This window comes from Budorcas taxicolor, chromosome 11, assembly GCF_023091745.1.
Source record: "Budorcas taxicolor isolate Tak-1 chromosome 11, Takin1.1, whole genome shotgun sequence".
In the NCBI taxonomy this organism is placed as follows: Eukaryota; Metazoa; Chordata; class Mammalia; order Artiodactyla; family Bovidae; genus Budorcas; species Budorcas taxicolor.
The window spans coordinates 152,295,625-152,315,485 of NC_068920.1; the positions used below are offsets into that span (position 1 = coordinate 152,295,625).

The following is a 19,861-nucleotide window of genomic DNA, read 5'->3' on the forward strand; positions in this document are numbered from 1 at the left end:
GAAGGACTCAAAGATGAATAAGACAAGCTCCCTGTTACTGAAAGCCTTACAGTCTAGGGGGAGAGACAGACCATCTCAATCAATAACCCTACCGCCACCGCACCGCACCCCCACCCCCTGCCCCGGCCCCAGTGCCGGTGCCATCCAGGCCCAGGCAGCACTGTCTCTTCCCTGCAGTCTATAATAGCACCCGAACTTGCCTCTGCCTCCACTCTGGAGTTCTAACCCATTCTCTGTAGGGCAGCCAGAGAGAACTTTTTGAAATGTAAATGGAATTATCTTTTCCCCTGTACATAGGCAATAGGCAATGGTCTTAACCTCTGCATGTATCTGGCCCCTGAATATCAACTGCTGGCAAGATGGGAGTCACATTGGAAACTCCGTATCAAGCCAGACCGTCTGCAAGGCTGTATCCTCAGAGGGTGAACTAGAAGAAGACCTGCCTTGTCTTGGTTGTGGCTTGGGGAAGGCGAAACACAAGGAAAGACGTCTCCTCTCAGACTGCCACTGTAACACCTTCCTCATGCAAGCCTGGAGTCAGAGCTCAATTACACCAATAACTGGAAAAACCCAACACCTAAACTTTGGTTTTAAGTGTTCTGGGTTAGTAGAGCCCGTTGGGGCAGCTGCAAAAGATGAAAATCCTCACTTTCAACCCAAACCTCAAAGAATTATCAGAGATTAAAACTCCAAGGAACATTCATGTGTGTTTGTGCTCAGTCATGTCCAACTCTTCTGTGACCCCAGGGACTGTAACCCACCAGGCTCCTCCGGCCATGGGATTCTCCAGGCAAGAATACTGGAATGGGTTGCCATTTCCTGCTCCAGGGGATCTTCCCGACCCAGGGATCAGACCCATGACTCTTGCATCTCCTGCATCGGCAGGCAAATTCTTTACCACTGTATAACCTGGGAAGCCCGAACTCACCATTAAAAAAAAAAAAAAAATCTAATAAATACCTAACTCAGAACTCCAGGAAGAGAGAAGAGAAAGATTGGGTGAGAGACTATACCAACTGAGAAAACAGATGAGAATTTTCTAGAATTAATAAAAGATAACAAACCTCAGAAACAAGAATTTCAACAAATAAACAAGAATCTCAATAAATCTCCAAAAAAAAGTCCTAGGAAGTCTTCATGACACTGAAAACATCTAAGAGGATTTTAGAAGCAGGCAGAAAGAAAAAGACACTTTATGAGAAAAACAAAGAAAGAAAGAAAAACTGACTGAGGGCTGACTTCTCAACAGCAAAGATGGAAACGATTAAACAATGGCCTGTGGGCTTCCCTGGTGGCTCAGTGGGAAAGAAACCACCTACCAATGTAGGAGACACAGGTTCAACCCCTGAGTCAGGAACATCCCCCAAGGAAGCAAATGGCAAACCACTCCAGTGTTCTTGCCTGGGAAATCCTGCGGACAGAGGAGCCTGGGTCCATGGGGTCACAGAAGAGTCAGACACAACTTAGGAACTACACAACAAAACAGTGGCATAGCCTCAAAAGGCTGGGATCACACAAACATCAACTTAGCAACGCGTGTGCAGCAATACTATCTCTCGAGGGCAAAATGAAGATGTAATTTTGAACAAATAGAAAACATTAGTCTACTACAAATAGTCCCTCACTAAGTGAGTGAACAGAGAAGGGAATGGCACCCCACTCCAGTACTCCTGCCTGGGAAATCCCATGGACAGAGGAGCCTGGTAGGCTGCAGTCCATGGGGTTGTAAGAGTTGGACAGGACTGAGCAACTTCACTTTCACTTTTCACTTTCATGCACTGGAGAAGGAAATGGCAACCCACTCCAGTATGCTTGCCTGGAGAATCCCAGGGACGGGAGCCTGGTGGGCCGTCATCTATGGGGTCGCACAGAGTCGGACATGACTGACATGACTTAGCAGCAAGTGAGTGAAAGTCACTCAGTCATGTCAGACTCTTTGCAACCCCATGGATTGTACAGTTCATGGAATTCTCCAGGCCAGAATACTGGAGTGGATAGCCATTCCCTTCTCCAGGGGATCTTCCCAACCCAGGGACCGAACCCAGGTTTCCCACATTGCAGGCGGATTCTTTACCAGCTGAGCCACCAGGGAAGCCCAATTCCTCACTAAAAGAACTTCTAAAAGATTACCTTCAGGAGAAAGAAAATAATCCCAGAAGGTCTGAATTGTAAAATAGAATAATGAACAAAGGAAATGGTAAATGTGTGGGTAAATCTAACGTACACTGAGACTGGGTAACATAAAGTTAATGTCTACTTTGTGAAGTTAAAACGAAGACACAGCATAACAGAAGTAAAATATTGGGCAACAAAAGCACATAAGTCAGGAGAAATGCAACCACAGTGAAAGCATCCTAAGATCCCTGTGTTATTAAAAGGAGAGTAAAGTTGCTTTGCAAAATTATACATATATTAAGTTTTCTAAGAGAAACCCTAGAAGAACAAAAACAGATTGTATAACTTCCAGACTAGTATGGGGCGGGGGGCGGGGAATGGAAAAAGAAAAATAAAAAAAGAATTTAAAAAGCTTTGCAGGTGTGAAAAAAAATAATTAATTAATTAATTAAAAGCTTTGCAGTCTATAATTAGAGGGAAATGTTATTAATAATATAACTCTTCAAGTAATTAATAGGTCATACAAAAATATCAAGGATACAAAATTTGTACTGTGCAATACACAAGCTAATCTAATGTACATATATAAAATACTGCATTTAGTAACTAGAGAATACACACTCCTTTTAATCACATACATAACCATATATTAGGCTATCAAGGAAAAAAAGTAAAACAAAAATGTAAAGATAGAGGACATGAAGAAGGGAGGAAAGATATAAATAAAAAAAAAAGAACATCCTTTAACCATACTGGCATTAAGTTAGAAATTAATAATAAAGTAAGAAGAAATAACCTCATATGTTAGAAACTCAGAAAGCCATAATCCAAGTAACCTGTGGGTCAAAGAAGAAATTTTCATGAAAATTTAAAATATACAGAACTAAAGGGTGATTCTTTTAATGCTACATAGCAAAATTTGTGGGTTCAGCTAAAGCAGCACTTAAGAGGCAAGTTTGTAGTCTTGAATACTTTTATTAGAAGATGGTAGAATAAGCATCCAACCTAATGTGGGGGGGTGGGGGGTACAGAATAAACTTCAAAAAGTCAAAGAAAAGAAATAAACAGCAGAAAGCCATGAAACAGAAAACTAAGTTACAATGGAGATGATCTTTGAAAACCTATCAATTGAGATACTTAAAGAATGTGTAAGAGTTAGTCAAAGAAAGGACAGGGACATTCTAAGGAAAAGGAAAACATCAACAAAGGGAAATGGCCCAGCATGAAGGTTCAAGATGTCATCGGTGTGGTTTTGGCAGAAGATAAAGTTCAAAGCATGGAATATGTGAAGTGAGTCTAGAGCAGCTTAGGACCAAATGTGAATTAAAAAATAGTCAACTGTACCAGGTATTTATAGGCTAAGTACTTTACATGATTCCCTAGAGAAGGAAATGGCAACTTACTGCAGTATTCTTGCCTGGAAAATCCCATGGACAGAGGAGCCTGCCAGGCTACAGTCCATGAGGTCGCGAACAGTCAGACACGACTGAGCGACTTCACTTACTTACTTTACATGGTTATATCTTTCTACTCGGGCAACGAAACAACTCCACGAGGCGTGACTGTATTATGCATATTCTACAGGTAAACTGAGGCCTGCAGTAAAATTTTTCCAGGGTTACCCAGTGTGACAAAACAGTAACAACAGTTGCTGAACACACTTGTTCAAAACAGTAACAACGTGGCTCAAAAGCCCTTACTTTTAATTGCCATGCAATACAGCACCACTGAAAGGCTTCATAATGGAGCCTCCATAACCAGACCAAACTTTATTCTTCAGGCCAATGTTTGAATCCCCCTAAAAGACAAAACTCCTCCTTATGACGCAAGTCTGGGGTGCTGTTACAGCTGCCACTACTTTATGTTACCAGGACAGGATTCTGCTAGATACAGGTATCCAAGGAGTCCATGTACTGCTAACAGGCAACACTGTAACACAGAACTAACAGGCGGAATTAACAACAGGAGGCACTGGACCAAACAGCTCCTGAAGCATTTTTCCCATTACTACCGAGAAGACCACTACTGTTCAATGATGAGAGCTGGATCAGAAGACAGCATTTTTTTCAACAGCTTTATTGAAATACAATTCACAGATCATACAGTTCACCCATTTAAACTGTACAATTCAACATTTTTCAGTATAGTCACAGCGTCGTGTAACCATCAGTCAACACATTTAAGGACATTTTCATCACCCCCAAAAGAAATCCCGTACCCACTAAGTCACTCCTTACTCCCCACACCAAAAGCCTCCCTCATCCTCAGCTCTAGGCAGTCACTAACCTACTTTGCATCTAAAGATTTCCCTATTCTCAACATTCATACAAATGGAATCATATATGTATGGCCTTCTGTGACTGACTTCATTCACCTAACATGTTTATAAAGCTTATCCACGTTGCGGCATGTATCAGTATTTCATTCCTTTTTATGGTCAAATACTATTCCACTATATGGATATTTCACATTTTATTTATCCTTCAGCTGACGGACCTTTGGTTGTTTCCACTTTTTGTCTATTGCGAATAATGATGCTATGAACATTAGTGTACAAGTGTTTGTGTGGACCTATGTTTTCAGTTCTCTTGGTTTACACCTAGGAGTGAATTGCTGGCATGGGGCAATTCCGTGTTTAACACTTTGAGGAACTGCAAAATTGTTCTTCAAATCATTTTACTTTCCCACAAGCAATGTACGAAGGTTCCAATTTCTCCACCTTCTCACCAACACTTATTATCTGTCTTTTTTATTACAGAGATGTTAGTGCATACAAAGTGGTATTTCATTGTGGTTTTGATATTCACTTTCCTAACGGCTAATGATGACATGACATTTTAACTGGCTCTTAATGTAGCCTCTTTTCACACAAGAGATATTTTTGACAAAACCTAAGAAATGCCTATGGAGACTTCCAGCAGTTTCACTGCCCAACTGTACATGCCATGTCCAAGCCTTACCTCACGGGTAGAAGAACAGGGATGGAATAAAAAATCAGATGCAAGGAGACGGTCAGGGATGGGTAGAAAATCAAGCATGTCCACTGAATACATTATTCGAAAAGTTAAAAGTGGCTTATATTTTGATACGGCTATTTTGATTTAGATATAATGACTATATCAAAAGAGCCATGTCATAATGCCCTGCTTTGAGCTAGGCACTGATTATTAGAATTAGATTTGGTAAAGACCAAGAGAAGATTCATTTATTTCACTCTTTCCCCAATATTTGTCATTATATTCTTCAAACTTGAGCACTTATAGGAACTCTCATACACTATTAACTGGTACAACTTTTTTGGAAAGCAGTTTGGCAATACATTCCAAAGGCCTCAAGATGTATATGCCTTTTAACCTAATTATTTCATTTCTGGAGAGTTGTCTTAAAATAATGTGAAATAAAGGGGAAAAAACTTAAACCATAAATTTTTTCACAGAAACATCAATCCAAACATTTAATAATATGAAAATAAATAATGAAATACATTTCACTGAATGAGATATTTTATACAATTAAAATGACATTTATGACAAGTTTGTATACTGTGAAAAATGTTTATAATGTGGGTATTAATACTAACATAAAATAATATTAGCTTTGTCGAACATTAACATAATTTTATCAGCTTTATAAAATATAAAAATGTATGCCTAGAAGAAATATTGGAGTCGAATTCTTCAAAATAAAAAGTCATTGCGTCTCAGTGGTGGGATGATAAATGGGGTTTTTTTTCCTATTTTTTGCAAATTTTTAATATTTAAGCAATATACAAGGATGATTTACATAAGTGATAAATATGGTTTTAAATAAAACTAACAACCAGGCTCAAAGCCCAGTCCTGCACTGAAAAATTTCAGTAAACACTAACTTCCAGTGGTCTTGCTTCCAAGAGCCAGGAAATCATACTCCACTTAGAGAAACAGTATGATCCACTGAATAAGACGAGAGCCAGGACTCTACCCTCGAATTCCAAGCAGTGTGTGACTCAACACCTTTGAAGAAGGGGAGAGTTAAAACAGATGACATACTTACTGCATGCTGACTTTGGAATATGGTTACGTATGTTATTAAAATGGGACAAGTATCACAATGCCCCATGTAACAGACTAATCGTGGTGGGGATTCAAACTCAAACCTAACTCCACTCCACACTGACATCTGTGAAACAGAACTAAGGAGTCTACCGTGCTTACTGCACAAAGTAAAAGTCAACTGAGATAAATGTATGTGACAGCTCCCCAAAAAGTATCTAGTTTCTTGAAAGGTAAGACTCTTAATGCCCTCCACACTGCCTCCTAATTCTCTAAGGATTTAATAGCACTTGAGGATGAAATTGTGTGTTTCCTCTGCCTTCTTAAGCTAACAAGTCAGTAATAGAGATTGCTTTTAGTGACGAGCGAGACAAAAATGTTTTAAATTATAACAATGTAAATCATGCAAGGCAAATGAGTATTAGATGTCTAAATGTCAACAGGAGGGGAAATATTTACAATACAAATGAGAAAAAAAGTAAATACTCATAATATTTACAAACCAATAAGAAAAACATAAACACACAAAATATCAACATAAACAACCCAAAAGATAAATGAACAAAAAATATACATGTAGGTATTTCACAGATGAAACAGTACAAATGACTAAAAAACCTACACAAAAATCCAAACCCTGATGACAATCACAAAAATGTAACTTAAAAACTCACAGCAAAAGAGACACAGATGCATAGAACAGTCTTTTGGACTCTGGGAGAGGGTGGGATGATTTGGGAGAATGGCATTGAAACATGTATAATATCATATATGAAACGAATCGCCAGTCCAGGTTCGATGCATGACACTGGATGCTTGGGGCTGGTGCACTGGGACGACCCAGAGGCATGGTACGGAGAGGGAGGAGGGAGGGTGGTTCAGGATGGGGAACATGTGTATACCCGTGGCGGATTCATGTTGATGTATGGCAAAACCAATACAATATTGTAAAGTAATTAACCTCCAATTAAAATAAATAAATTTATATTTTTTAAAAAACTCACATTTTTACCTATTAGTTTGGCAAAGATTTAGCAGATTAACAGGATACAGCACTGGAGACAACATGAGAAGATAAGCACTTTCAAACACTACTGGTGGCAACTTGACAGTAACTATCAAAATACAAAGTGCACATAACCTTTGACTCAACAAGTCCTACAGAAGCATTTGCACAAGTAAATACTTTATGTCTGAAGAGGGATGTTCACTGTACCATCCTTTGTAATAGCAAACAAAACACAGAAACACATCCATCGATACATTGGAAGATGGTACATCCACCAGATGGGCTCTTTGGTTGTTAGCAAAATGAAATGAACCCGTATGTACTAACAGAGAACGATGTCCACAAAGTACTGCTAAAGAAGCACTTGCCAGATACCATATACACTGTATAATGGTGGCATTTAAAACAACATGAAAAATGTTTACATATATATATATATATATACACACACACACATACTTGTGTCTCTACATATGATGTCTAGTTGGTGGTCATTAGCAGGATGTTCTGATTCTCCTCTTTGCACACTCATGGTAGGACTGTACATCCCAGCCCCACCGAAGTTCATCAGGCTAAGGACTTTGCTTTGACAAATGAGATGTGAGCACAATCACCTCCGAGTAGAAGGCTTAAAAGCTGGTGCGGCATTTATCACATTCCCTTCCTCTCGGTGACTCACTGAAGCAGGTGCTGAGCTGGAAGCCCGGGTCTCTGGATAATCAAGATGGCAGGAGACGCTTGTCCCCATACCCCCAGCAAACCACATCAAACCCCTAAGTATGAGCAAGAAGCAAACTTCTGTTGTACTTCTGTTGATACTCCAGCACAACTGAGTGGTCCTGATACACACAGGAATAAGAAAAAATATCTGGAAAAACACATACCAAACTGCATTCTTGATGTTACCCTAAGGAAAAGAGATAGGATAGGAGACAGAAAGGGCAGGGAATGGGTGGGGGTGGGGGGCACTTTGGGGTTTTACTTTATATACTTGGGAATTATATAAATTTTCATAAGCACATACTGTTTTTAGAATTTGAACACAAGGTATTTGTAAACAATGGAAGATGTCCAGAAGTTTTTAGATTGTTGCTTTTAAAAATTCCAATAACCGCAGTTCTAACACAAAGAGAAATAAAATCTCCCCGTGACCATAAAGAACAAAATATGAAAACTGGCCTCTGCAAGAGTTCTAGGCAGAGGGACTGAAGGGCTCCTTTGAAAAGTAACACTGTACTTAGGGATGCCCACTAGACAAACCACCCTATTCTTTCAGCTCCATTAAGGATGCGAAGGTTTTACTCAGATGACACAGAAGCAGATGGGGGAAGAGAAGGAGCCATCAGCAAATGGCTGCTAGCTAGGACTTAGGAAGCATTTATAAAAATTACTGGATGACGGTTCCCAAACACGCAGAGAAACAAACATGCACGCAAATGGCGGCCGAGGCAGCTGTGAAGGCAGGACCCGGTGTGATGTGATGCAGAACGAGAGATGTCAGTCCATCTGGAACAGAGAAACAACATCATCGTTCTCTCTGGCAAAACCACAGCCTTTGTGGAGGAATCTCAGGGAATGACTGGGCTGCAGGGGAGCAACCACATGGAAAGGAGGGTTCAAAACTAATCAAAGCAATAAGGTTATTCACCTGTTGATGCCATCAATTTTGTATTATAAAACTGAATTAAAATGTCATGGAAATTCATCAGAGGGAAAGCCAACTAACAAGTATTCTTATTTGAAAGTACCAGGCACTTTCAAGATTTTCAGAATTAATCCTCACAAGCCTACCACGTATTTTATGCTCTTTCTTAGAGATGAGGAGCCTTTGGCTCAGAGAGATAAAAGAACTCGTCCGGGGCCACAGAGCCAAAATTCAAACCCATGTCTGGTATGGTCTTTCCAGGGTCCGTGGGGAGGGCTGCTTAGGGATGGAAGGAAGAAGTAAAGACATCAGCCCAGGGAATTTGCTTCTCTGTTCACATCAACAACCTCCTTATTTGTTTTATGACCACAAAAGGTAAGTACTGATGTCACTCAAATAGCTAAAATAAATTTCCAGTGTTGACATACATAGTTAATATACCAGAGTATGAGACTGGCACCAGGCTCAGAATGGAAGCCTTAAAATATTCAGTTAAAACCACAAAACTTTAAAAGTATAATTGACTTCAAAAGAAAAGAATTTTAAAACAGTGTTATTTAAAAAAATTTTAGGGACCTCCCTGGTGGTCCAGTGGGTAAGACTCTGCCTTCCTATCCAGGGGGTGCACGTCTGATCCCTGACTGGGGAGTCATCATTCCACAGGCCTCGCGACCAAAAAAACCAAACCATAAAACGGAAGTTTTAACAAACTTAAAGTTTGTAATAAACTCAATAATGACTTTAAAAAATGGTCCACATCAAAAAAAAAAATCTTAAAATTTTTTTTAAACCTAAACTACATCACATTGATATTTGTGCAAAATGTACCTGCCCTTATCACACAGAGGGTTCTGGGTGTGTTCGTTATCTGCTGTATCCCAAGAACTCAAATACAGCCTGGCACAAAGTAGGTCTCAGAGTATTTGTTCAATGATTCAAATGAGCTGTCGAGTGTGTTTAACCAGTAACCTATATATGAAGATGAAATTCTATACTCGTTGTCTTCTAGTTTAAAATACATATATAAATCAAATAACCAATATCCATAGTTACCCAATAAAAGGAAAAGTACCATTAACTGAACACAAATAATGTGCCCAGCACTGGGTTAAGGCAATTTACATACTTCCCCTCATTTAATCTCACAAGAACTCAGCAAGAATCACTATGGCCCATTGATACAGTTGAAGAAATTGACGCTCAGAGTGGTTCTGTATGCAGGACCCAACCTGCTTGGTCACACAAGGAATTAGTGACAAGTATTTTAACCCATCTGTGTGAATTTCAAAGTCCCTGCTAGCTCCAGGACATACTACTTTCCCTCTAGAGAAGCCACTTAAAGAGTGGCCAATTACTTTCATAATATGTTCTTTTCAAGGGATAGATTTAAAAGAAAATGTATATTTGAATTTTTGTATTCAACTTCTGACAGAAAACCAGAATACCTCCAAAATCGAGGCCATTTACAATAGAGAGCATATTCCTGTAACACAGAAAACTGCTCTAACAATTGCAATACCTGCTTAAAAACTAAAATTTTAATTTGTACTAGTTATAGAACTGGAATATGAGCTCCTGGAATACACTGTCTTTTAAATGAGAGGCATTAGTGTGGATTCATGAGGCTTTTATACATATTGTATTGTTCAAGTAGGAGTGGTAGTGAATTGTGATTTTTATGGTGTGACAAATTTAACTTGCAAAGGAAAAATTCTAGTGTGCTAGGTGTTAAAATAACATGTCTGTTGAAGGAGAACATTGGATGGAGTAGGCTATAAACTGTCCTTAAACATAAGGCTGTTTTCAAAAACTGGAAAGTAAATTGCAATGACTATCATTAAAATGAGGAAGGGGGGGAAGGTTAAACTATCCAATTTTTCATTTTCTAATCTGCCTTCATCCACCAAGAGTCTGCAACACGGTGGCTCATGCAGCAGGCTCAGGCCCCACAGAGGAGCAAGGCCACTCGGCTAGTCAGTGCACCAGAATCTCTTTCCCCTCGTGGGCAGCCACGAGATAGGATTCAGAAAGTGCAGACACCAAAGGCTCCCTCTGCCAGGCAGGATATATATTTCACTGTGTTTTATTTTAAGTCCTATTTGCAACGTCAGCCTCCTGGTTCTAAGTGACACCATTGCCATTCGAGAGTTATGAGTCAGATGAGGAAGGAGAGGGTTCAGAAGTGGATTATACAACACACTGAAAAGTGGGCTTGGGAGCAAGGCAGACTGTTTGAACCCTGACTCTCCCACTTCTGCGCCCAATTCCATTTCTTCAATTGTTATCTTCGGGGGAGTTCCCAGGTGGTCCACTGGTTAGGACTCCATGCTCTCACTGTCAAGGACCCGGGTTCCAACCCTGGTCAGGGAACTAACATCCCACAAGCCTTATGGTGCTGCCAAAAAAAAAAAAATGTTATCTGGGAATAGTAATAACAGAGTAACTCCTTGCAGGGTGGATTTTAGCAAAGGATTAGCAAAGAAGACAGTAGAGGCTTATGTACTGGCTATAAGCACAGGCCCTGGATGGCTCAGACACCTGTTACCTGTGTGGCCTTGGGCTACCCCTGAACTAATCTCCTCTCAACCTCGGTTTTCTCAGCTGTAAACTGGAAATAATGGAGAAAAATAAAAAGGAAATAATGGGATCCACCTCAGAGGGCTGCTGTGAGGATTAACTAAAATAATACATAATAAGTGTTCTATACAAGTTTTAATGAGCAGAAAGCACTTAGAACATAAAGCCTAGCATGTAATATGATATTTCAAAGACAGTAACTAACATCACACAAGTTGTAAGTAGGATGATATCCTAAGTATATACATGCTTCGAAGAAAGGCTGGATACATTTCTGAAAACAACACACGATTTGGACACTACTGAAGCAAAGAGCTCACACTGTAACAGATCTTGTGAAAGTCACTCACTTGTGTTCAACTCTTTGCGACCCCATGTCAGGCTCCTCTGTCCATGAAATTCTCCAGGCCAGCATACTGGAGTGGGTAGCCATTCCCTTCTCCCTGGATCATCCCACCAGGAATTGAACCCAGGTTTCTCACATTGCAGGCGGATTCTTTACTGAATGACCCAGGAGGGGAGCCCTAATAGATCCTGGGATAGGGCTTATGCCAACTATTATCAACAAAGGTCCCTCTATCAAATCTCAGTGCCCTTGATCACGTTAGCTGGTGTCCATGATACCACTGCGTACATATACACAGCTGACATCTCCAAGGAGAGCAGCTTGCAAAAACAGTGGCGTCTATTCTCCATGGTGTCTTTTCCCTAAAGTTTTCTTTAATGAGTGTGTCCAAACTGCAAAAAGAATATACAGGAGAGGCAGAGAGAGGCTCACATGATTAGAGAAGAACCACGCATTTTTGTAAATATTTATTGAGCTTCTACTATGAGCGAGAAACCATGTCTCTCTTTCATGTCTCAACTTCACAGTGACTCTATAAACATGATTTTGCTCTTCTAAAATAAACTTTCATCTTACCTACAAGTGTACAGAGCTAACATTTATGAACTGTCCTTTGAGAAACACGGTGGGCACCATTGCATTAAACCTGACTAGAGTGGATCCAACTGAAAACTGAATCATTTCAGAGAGTTGGTGTGGCTCCCTTGAGACTGACAGCGTGGGCAAGGGAAGCATGGTCTATATATGGCAGGAATCTGTGATCATACTCAGCCAGAAGCACAAGGTTCCTGGCATGGCCTTCCGCGTCCTCCAATCTGGCTCCTTCTTCATCTCTCTCTGCTCTCTAAGCCGCCATCACCCCATCCTGTGTATAAAACCAGATCTCCCTGCCTTGGCTCCTCCTGTGTATGGAATGCCCTGTACCCAACTCTACTCCCAGGCTGGACTGCAACTGTCAGTGAACATGTCTGTCCCTGGAGGGTACGGACAGAATCCCATTTGTGTCTGTACCTGCCACCCCCCAGGGTCCACCAGCATCAGCAGCAGGGAGCAGTGGCAAGGGCACAGAACAGGAGGCCGGTTTCGAATGGAAACCTGTTTCAGATGCTAGCTCTGCCCCTCACAGCTCTCTGACCTTGTGTAAGTTAACCTCTGGGTACTTCGATTTCCTCCTGTGTAGAAATGGAGACCAAAGGGTTGTTGGGAGAACCAAATCCTTGGCTATATGTGACGCACCCAGAAGAGTGCCTGGCACAGGGGAAGGGCTGTGGAAGGAAGGATTCATCATAGTTGTTTCTTATCACCGTCACTATTGGTTACTGTTGTTAAGTGTCTGTTAATAGAGAAAAGTGGGGGAAGAAGGGAGATTGTGCCCTGAAGCCAAGCAAATGCTGAGCTCCCGCCCTGCTGAACGGCCCAGAGGGGGAGCCCCTCACCACTTACTCGCAAAGGAGACACAGACCTTTCACTCTGGGTGGTGCTCATGTCCTTGTTTCTCGCCTGGGCTGCCCACCTGACCCCTGCCAAAGCCAGCTGGCTGGGGACCCCCACATCCTGCAGTGACGGCACAGCATGACATACAGAGGACGCTGCCCTTCACCTCCTCGCAACCCAGCCCCCAGCAGGGTTCGTGCTCCTAGAACATCAGTGCTGAGCATTAGAGGTACACTCTTTCAACAGCACCCGTGTAGCAGATGGGGAAACAAGCCTGGCGAGGCTGTGTTTGCGTTTTGTTAGTACCCAGTTTATATATATATAGAGAGAGATGTTACCTATCATGAAGCCAACTTTGCTGCAGGTACTAAGAATACCATAATCATCGTTTAAACCTGGAAGGAACTTTAAAGTTTTCCTAGCCTGGCACTTTTCGAACTCCACATTCTATGGTGTGAAGATGAGATGTCAGCTCTGTGGTTAAGTCATCCATTCATTCATTTATGGATCACCCACCACCTGCTGGGCATCAGGGACACAAGTCAGAAACCACTCCTGTCCTCAGGACCTCACAGGCAAACAGGGAAGCGTGATGGTAGGTAGGTAATCACCCCTCTAATAGTAAAGTCCTGTTGGGAGTAAATTATGTTAAAACATCCTAGAATGAGCAGGAGAACAGGCAAAGCAGGGCCTGGAGGAGACAGTTACGGGTGGCACCTCAGAAACTGCTCACCCCTTCGAGCTCACCTGCACGAGGGCCTCACACAGACTGACACTACCATTATGTGGCTGCAGCAGCAGAGAGACTGGGAACCATGGACCTAGCTGGACCCACTCCCATTTGACAGACAGGCAAACTGAGGCTTAAAGAATTGAACTCACTTGCCAAAGTCCCAAGGCAGGTAAACGGAAAATGCTTAAGGTTTCATAGTGGCTCACACAGGCTTCCAAAAGAGTCCACATCCCACAGCGTGGCACACGATCTGACCCCTGCTCACCCCTCCTGCCTCCACTCGCACCATTCTGCCGCCCACTCTGACGCAGCCCTACCGAATTAAGTGTGAAGCCCCGAATGCACCTCTGCTCTGTCTGTCCCACTCCCTGTGCCAGGGATCCAAAGTCAATGATCCCTAATAATAATAATAAACAATTCCCAGAACTCAGCTCGGGGCTCTCTCCTCCAGGACATGGCCCTGACATGACGCGCCTCTACCTCCTAGAGCAGGTACACCTTTACTCAGACACAGAAACACTCATCACGTAAGGCGTTCAACCATTCAACATGTATTTATTGAGCACCTTCTGTGTGCCAAGCACCTGAGGAAACAGCAGTACATAAAACAAGGCCCTTGCCCTCATGGAGCTTACATTCTAATGCGGGAAACAGACAATAACCAATACAAAATCCAGTGTCACTAGAGTTCAGTGCTATGAAAAACCAATAAAGACGAGCAAGCATCAGTTGGGGGCGGGGGGAGGGCGGGCCACAGTTATAGGTGAAGGCCTCTCTGAGTGGGTGGCATTGATCGGAAGACTGAGGTGATAGAGGAAGCCATGCCAACAGCTGGGAAAGGAGCATTTCAGGAGCAGCAGCAGAGGCCCTGTAACTACTGCAGTGGTTACTTACTTGTGTCTTATCACCTACTGAACTTGGAGGTCCTTGAAGGCAAGGGTTACCTCTTAAGCATCTTTGCTTCGCAGGGCCCAGCATCCATAGTGGACACTTACAGAATGAGTGACTGAAGCTGGACCAGCATGTGTGGCTGCTGGTTTCTGAGTCTGGATGGCTCCATCTCTTGAGATCTGGCCAGTTTTGTGTCTCTCTCCCCAACCTTTGCCCCAGGGCTAAGGTAAGTACAGGCCATGCTTGGGCAAATCAGCCTTCCTTCATTCTGTGGCCTGGTCTCAGCCCCTGGATCCTCCCTTCATTAGGACTATGGTACTGACAAGCTCTCCATGTTCATCTCCTTCTGGTCTTCATGTCTACCACCTTGACCTAGGCCCCTGTCCCAAAACCCAGACACCTAGTACTGGGAGCCACCCTCACTTTCTCCAGATTTCATGGGCATGAAAGCCCTCCTCAGATCCCCAAGCCCCAGGGCTGGAGGGCTCTGACACCCAGAATCAGACTATTCAACGGCTAACCCCTCCCTGTCTGGAAATCTGCCCCGCCTGACTCTCAACTCCCCTCCAAACCACGTGATTCCTACTGCTGGGACAGCAACCCTCTGACCTCATTAATTCTGTCTGTGGCCATCTCTCTGTATGTTCCAACTTCATTATACCATTCCTGAAAGTCTTCTCTAGCCAAGACCCAGGGCTGCTAAGGTCCTGCGTCCTCGTGTCGCCTATTACAGATTCTGTTCCACTAGCAGACCACATGGGTCCAAGCCTCCAGATTCAACTACCCTAAACCACATCCTGACACTCCCCAAAGCACATTAAATAACATTAGGCACTGCAAATAAAGTCACATCCACTCAGTCAACTACAACAGATTATCTCTGGATGTCACTGGTGCTTCATCCCAACCCCTTCCAGATCTAAAATAAGTTCAAGGACAAATAATCCATTCCTTCACTCACCCTTCTGCCCACCAGTTCCTGAGGCCTGTTTATATGCCAAGCCTTGGGACATAAAAACCCCAACACCTACACTGTTGACAATGATACTGATGGTGATGTGATGGTGATGGTGGAAAAGAGAGAGGAGTGCGTGGTAAGATGAGTTCCCATTTATTGCAGACTTGGGTTATATTATAATACACAGTGAGTCTTGCAATACTAAGAAAACTATGAGATAGGTACATTTGGCCTGACTTTACACAGGAAGAAATAGGCTAAAGAAGTGAAGCAAGTTGCTGAAGGTCACACAGCTAAGTGACATGATGCTGAGACCCTAGTCTATCTGCCTCCAAAGTACAAACGGTTCGATTTCCGCAAGGGGCCACCCAGTAAACACTAAACAAATAAAACTTAGAAATGAGAGAGAGGATCGACGGCTTCCGGGACTCACAGCTGCCGGAGGAGACAGACATATAAACAAATACCTATAATGTGGGGGAGGCGAGTGCTGATGGCTGGAGATCATGGAGCCAAAGGTAGCTGCAGGGGAGCTAGAGGAAGGACAAACTAACTCGACCTGGAGGGATCTAGAGCAGTCTTGAGGAAGTGACTTGGGCCCTAGGCTTTGAAGGAGAAGCAGTTAGAGGCTGACAAGCGTGGCACACAGCAGGAGCTTGGCCCTGAGACCTGGCCTGAGCCAGCAGGCTCCTCTGAGGTCTTCCAGTCCACCCCCCTGTGCCCACGCGGCCGGGCCGGGCCTCACCTCCTTCCACTTGAGCTGGCGGATGCTGATCTTCAGGGCGTCCAGGGAGGTCCTGGCCTTGGAGCTGTCCACGGTGACCGGCCGCAGAGAGCAGTACTCGTCTGGCTGTCCCGAGCTCCGCTTGCAACTGCGGCCCTTGATCCTAGACTTCCCGTGCGGGCAAAGGCCAGACACCGGCTCCGGCTTCGCCAGGGACACGGGCAGCGTGGGCGGAGGCCGCGGGGGAAAGCGGGCGTCACCTTCCTCGGCCGCGCAGGGTGGCGCCGGGGCCGGCTCCTTGGGCTGCTCCTCCCCCGCCTTGCGCTCCGGTTCCCCGGCCGCGCCGGGGTCCACGCGGACCTGCTCCTTCGCCGCCTGCGCTTTGGTCGCGGCCACGGCCTCCGCCTCCCACCAGGCCGCCAGCTCCCTCTCGGGGCTGCCCCGCAGCATGGCCCTCAGGGCTGGTGCCAACGCCAGTGACGGAGCCGCCGCCGCCGCCGCTCCGCCGCCCCGGCCCCCGACCAAACTGCCGTCGCTGCCACCGCTGCCGCGCGCTCCCCTCCCGAGCCGGTTGCCATGATCGCTCAGGCTCCGGTTGACAAGGGCAGTCGCCCACTGGACGGGGCCCGAGAAGGGACAATCGCCGTCACAGGCCCGGCGACCTCATAGGCGAGGCTGCTCACGTGGTCAGGCCTGTCACAGAGGCGGCGGCGGACATCTTGGAAGAGGGCGGAAGCGGCCTCGGGCCGCCCACTGGGAGAACATGCTGAGTAGCTGAGCTCGCAGAACTTGGAGCCGACAGGCTGGAGGTGAGCTTGAGGATGGAACAGCTATCGGAGCTTGCAGGGCTTCTGAGCCCCGGGACTGGGGCGGAGAGACGATAGTTTCAAACAGGAAACCCACTTTCCTCCACTCCACGCGCACTCACTGGGATAACTCCTGATCCAATGGAGGAGGAACAACCTCATCCATTCTAGGCACTTCCACCCTCAGAAAGAGTCTCAGCCTGATGATGGAGATAGCAAGTCCAGACCCTCAAGGAGCAGCTGCTCGTTTGAGGAAATCGCTTTCTCGTCCTGGGAGAGCCCCCAGACTGAGAGGGGGGACACCTTTCCCTGTTGGGAGCTCGCAAAGGAATAGGGAAGCCATGGGAAACTGCAGATTCACGGTTTAGTTGAGGACATCAACCAGCCCCTTTTCATATTATGTCATTAAGAAAGAAATTTGGTATCAATAAAATACACATAAAATGTGTCATTTTAACCTTTTTTTTAGGTATAGCCAAGGGAGAAGGCAATGACACCCCACTCCAGTACTCTTGCCTGGAAAATCCCATAGATGTAGGAGCCTGGTAGGCTGCAGTCCACGGGATCGCGAAGAGTCGGACACGACTGAGGGACTTCACTTTCAATTTTCACTTTCATGCATTGGAGAAGGAAATGACAACCCACTCCAGTGTTCTTGCCTGGAGAATCCCAGGGACGGGGGAGCCTGGTGGGCTGCCGTCTATGGGGTCGCACAGAGTCGGACACGACTGAAGCGACTTAGCAGCAGCAGCAGCAAGGGCATTAACAGTCACATTGTGCAAACATCACCATTTATCGTCTGAACTTTTTCATCTTCTCCAACTGAAACTCTGTACCCATTAAACTCACTGTACCCATTTACTCACAGCCCCCAGACCTCCATTCTCCTTTCTGTCTATATGAATTTGATTAACTGCCTCATGTAAGTGGAATCATCCAACATTTATCCCTTCGTGTCTAGCTTATTCACTCAGCATAATGCCTTTGGGATTCATCCGTGTTGTAATATTATTAGAATTGCGTGCCTTTGTAAGGCACAATAGTGTTCCATTGTATGGATAGACCGCATTGTGTTTATCCATTCATCTGACAGTGGGCATTTGGCTTGTTTCCATGTGTTGTCTATTGTGAATGATGCTGATATGGACATGAATACACAAATACCTATTCCACTCCCTGCACTCAATTCTTTTGGGGTTGCCCTGTATTTTTAAAGCCAATCCAAGGAGGGGGCTTTCCCGTCTTGCCTCAGGGAACCACATTTCAGTTTTTTCGGGGAATGGGGCTGGGAAGGGATAGCACCTCATACTGAGGACAGTGGCTGTGGCAGCCCTCACTGGTAGCCACACTTTCCAGATGAAATAATGATACGAGAGGAAAAGCAGAGGAATCACAAGGAAGTATACAATTCAGTGCCAAATGAGCCAAAGAGTTAAAAAAAAATTAGGAGTTCAAAGAATGGAGAATTTACTATGAATTAGAAAGTTAGATAAAACTTCATATAAGAGAGGGAATATAAACTGAGTCTTCAAGATAGAATCGGGTAAATGAAGGAAAGGGATTTCCTTGTTGGTCCAGTGGCTAAGACTCAATGCTCCTGATGCTGGGAGCCCGGGTTTGATCCCTGGTCAGGTAATTAGATCCCACATGTCACAACTAAAGATCCCACATGCCATAACAAAGATCAAAGTTCCTGCACATCATAACTAAGACCCAGAGTCAAACAAATAGATACATAAATAAAAAGAAAGCAGGTGGGGTAGTCATTCCAGAGGCTGTGGACATGGCAACCTGTACAGTCATGCAGATGACCCAGGGGCCTCCAGGGGGCTGAAATGCAACTTGCTCTCTGCCCACCAAGCCTCACCCATTGAGGCTTTGTTCCGCAGAAACGGGCACCTTTGCTGATTGGTTCAAAGGCTCCCAGGGCTAATGGAGGCCCTGTGCTGAGAGGGAGCTGAGGAAAAGGTGCAGTACAAGTAAATTTAAGAAGGGAATGGTTACGGTGATCAGCTTGAAATGTATAGAAATATCAAATCACTGTGCTGTGTATCAAGAACTAACATAATGTTGTAACTCAATTATACTTTCAAAAACAAATTCAGAGAAAAAGAGGACAGACTTGTGGTTACCACATCGAATCGGTGATGCCATCCAGCCATCTCATTCTCTGTTGTCCCCTTCTCCTCCTGCCCCCAATCCCTCCCAGCATCAGAGTCTTTTCCAACGAGTCAACTCTTCACATAAGGTGGCCAAGGTACTGGAGTTTCAGCTTTAGCATCATTCCTTCCAAAGAACACCAAGGGCTGATCTCCTTTAGAATGGATTGGTTGGATCTCCTTGCAGTCCAAGGGACTCTCAAGAGTCTTCTCCAACACCACAGTTCAAAAGCATCAATTCTTCGGTGCTCAGCTTTCTTCACAGTCCAACTCTCACACCCATACATGACTACTGGAAAAACCATAGCCTTGACTAGATGGACTTTGTTGGCAAAGTAATGTCTCTGCTTTTGAATATGCTATCTAGGTTGGTCATAACTTTCCTTCCAAGGAGTAAGCGTCTTTTAATTTCATGGCCACAACCATTGAGTCT

The 19,861-nt window shown here is 44.2% G+C and overlaps 1 protein-coding gene across 1 annotated transcript in view; it reads right to left on the bottom strand.

Moving 5' to 3' along the window:
- TTLL11 (tubulin tyrosine ligase like 11) overlaps positions 1 to 16,913 on the bottom strand; it is a 266,686-nt gene extending 249,773 nt beyond the window's left edge. The window contains exon 1 of the mRNA XM_052648686.1: positions 16,485 to 16,913. Coding sequence (XP_052504646.1) covers positions 16,485 to 16,913 — 429 coding nt within the window. The remainder of the gene's footprint in view (positions 1 to 16,484) is intronic.
- Between the last annotated feature and the right edge of the window lie 2,948 nt (positions 16,914 to 19,861).